At 58.1% G+C, this 956-nt stretch overlaps 1 protein-coding gene across 1 annotated transcript in view; it reads left to right on the top strand.

The window, feature by feature from the left end:
- The window catches only part of CYTH3 (cytohesin 3), a 57,137-nt gene that overhangs the window by 49,749 nt on the left and 6,432 nt on the right, over positions 1-956 (top strand). Inside the window, exon 8 of the mRNA XM_010845780.1 lies at positions 236-446. Within this exon, the coding sequence (XP_010844082.1) occupies positions 236-446 (211 nt within the window). The remainder of the gene's footprint in view (positions 1-235; positions 447-956) is intronic.

Raw genomic sequence — 956 nt, 5'->3', positions numbered from 1 at the left:
GGTGTGGCTGTGATTTTTGACGCGTGGTTTAAATGTGCCTTCTTGTTGTTTTCCTTCTGCCTGTGGCTCCCACCTTTCTGTTCTGTGACGGGCTGTCCCTGCTTGTCCTGCGTTAGGAGGTACGTACCCAGCGGCTTCCTGCCCCTTGCCAGCTGCTCTCTCCTCTCCTCTCCTCTCTGTCGGTTCGTGTGAAGCTCCGACTTGCTTGCCATCCATCTGGCCCTCGTGGCTTCAGACGTGCCGGGCTCACTTCATCCTCCACGCAGGGCAAGGTGCCGCGGCCGCGTCGCCCCTCCGCGGCTGGGCGAGGAGTGAGGGACCGAGGCGCGTGGAGATGCCGGGCGGAGACAAGCTCGCCCCTCCGCGTCCTTGGGCCCGAGCGCATCGCCCGCCGCCCATCCCGCTAACCAGGCAGTGCGTGTTTGCACCACCTGTGCAGAGTCCAGGCGCGTGTGTTAGAACGCGGGTGCTCTCGTCTGACCTCCGAAGCTAAGCAGGGCCAGGCCTGGTTAGTATTTGGATGGGAGAAGCGTGTTAAGAATATCTTGACTATTGACAAACAAGCAGAAAAGCATTTATATATTCTGGGCCATCTTAGGGATCCGTAGGGAGTTATCATTCTGGTGGGGGTTGAGATTCCTCCTTCTGGTGACATTAGAGCCTGTGAAATGAGCCAGATGAGGCAGGCACTCTGCAGACAGTGTCAGACACCAGGGCCTACAGGAATGCTGGTGCTTTGAGTCTAACCCAGAGAGGACGAACATGGGCCTGGTGGCAGTGTGGCCGGCGTCAGGGTGTGTAGCGCGGGGCGGCTGTCCTGATTGGGGATCTAGCTCTGATCTTTTCTGGCTGTGCCAGGGTTCAGAAGACTTCTGGATCTTGGCCTAAAAAGCCAGAACCGTAGCAATGGCCGTGAGTAATGCCCGAGTGACCTTCCAGACACATCTGGCTTTGAG

Source organism: Bison bison, unplaced genomic scaffold (assembly GCF_000754665.1).
Source record: "Bison bison bison isolate TAMUID 2011002044 unplaced genomic scaffold, Bison_UMD1.0 scf7180017864223, whole genome shotgun sequence".
NCBI classification, from domain to species: domain Eukaryota; kingdom Metazoa; phylum Chordata; class Mammalia; order Artiodactyla; family Bovidae; genus Bison; species Bison bison.
Note: the sequence above shows the minus strand (reverse complement) of the source record. Positions and strands in the feature narration are given on the sequence as shown.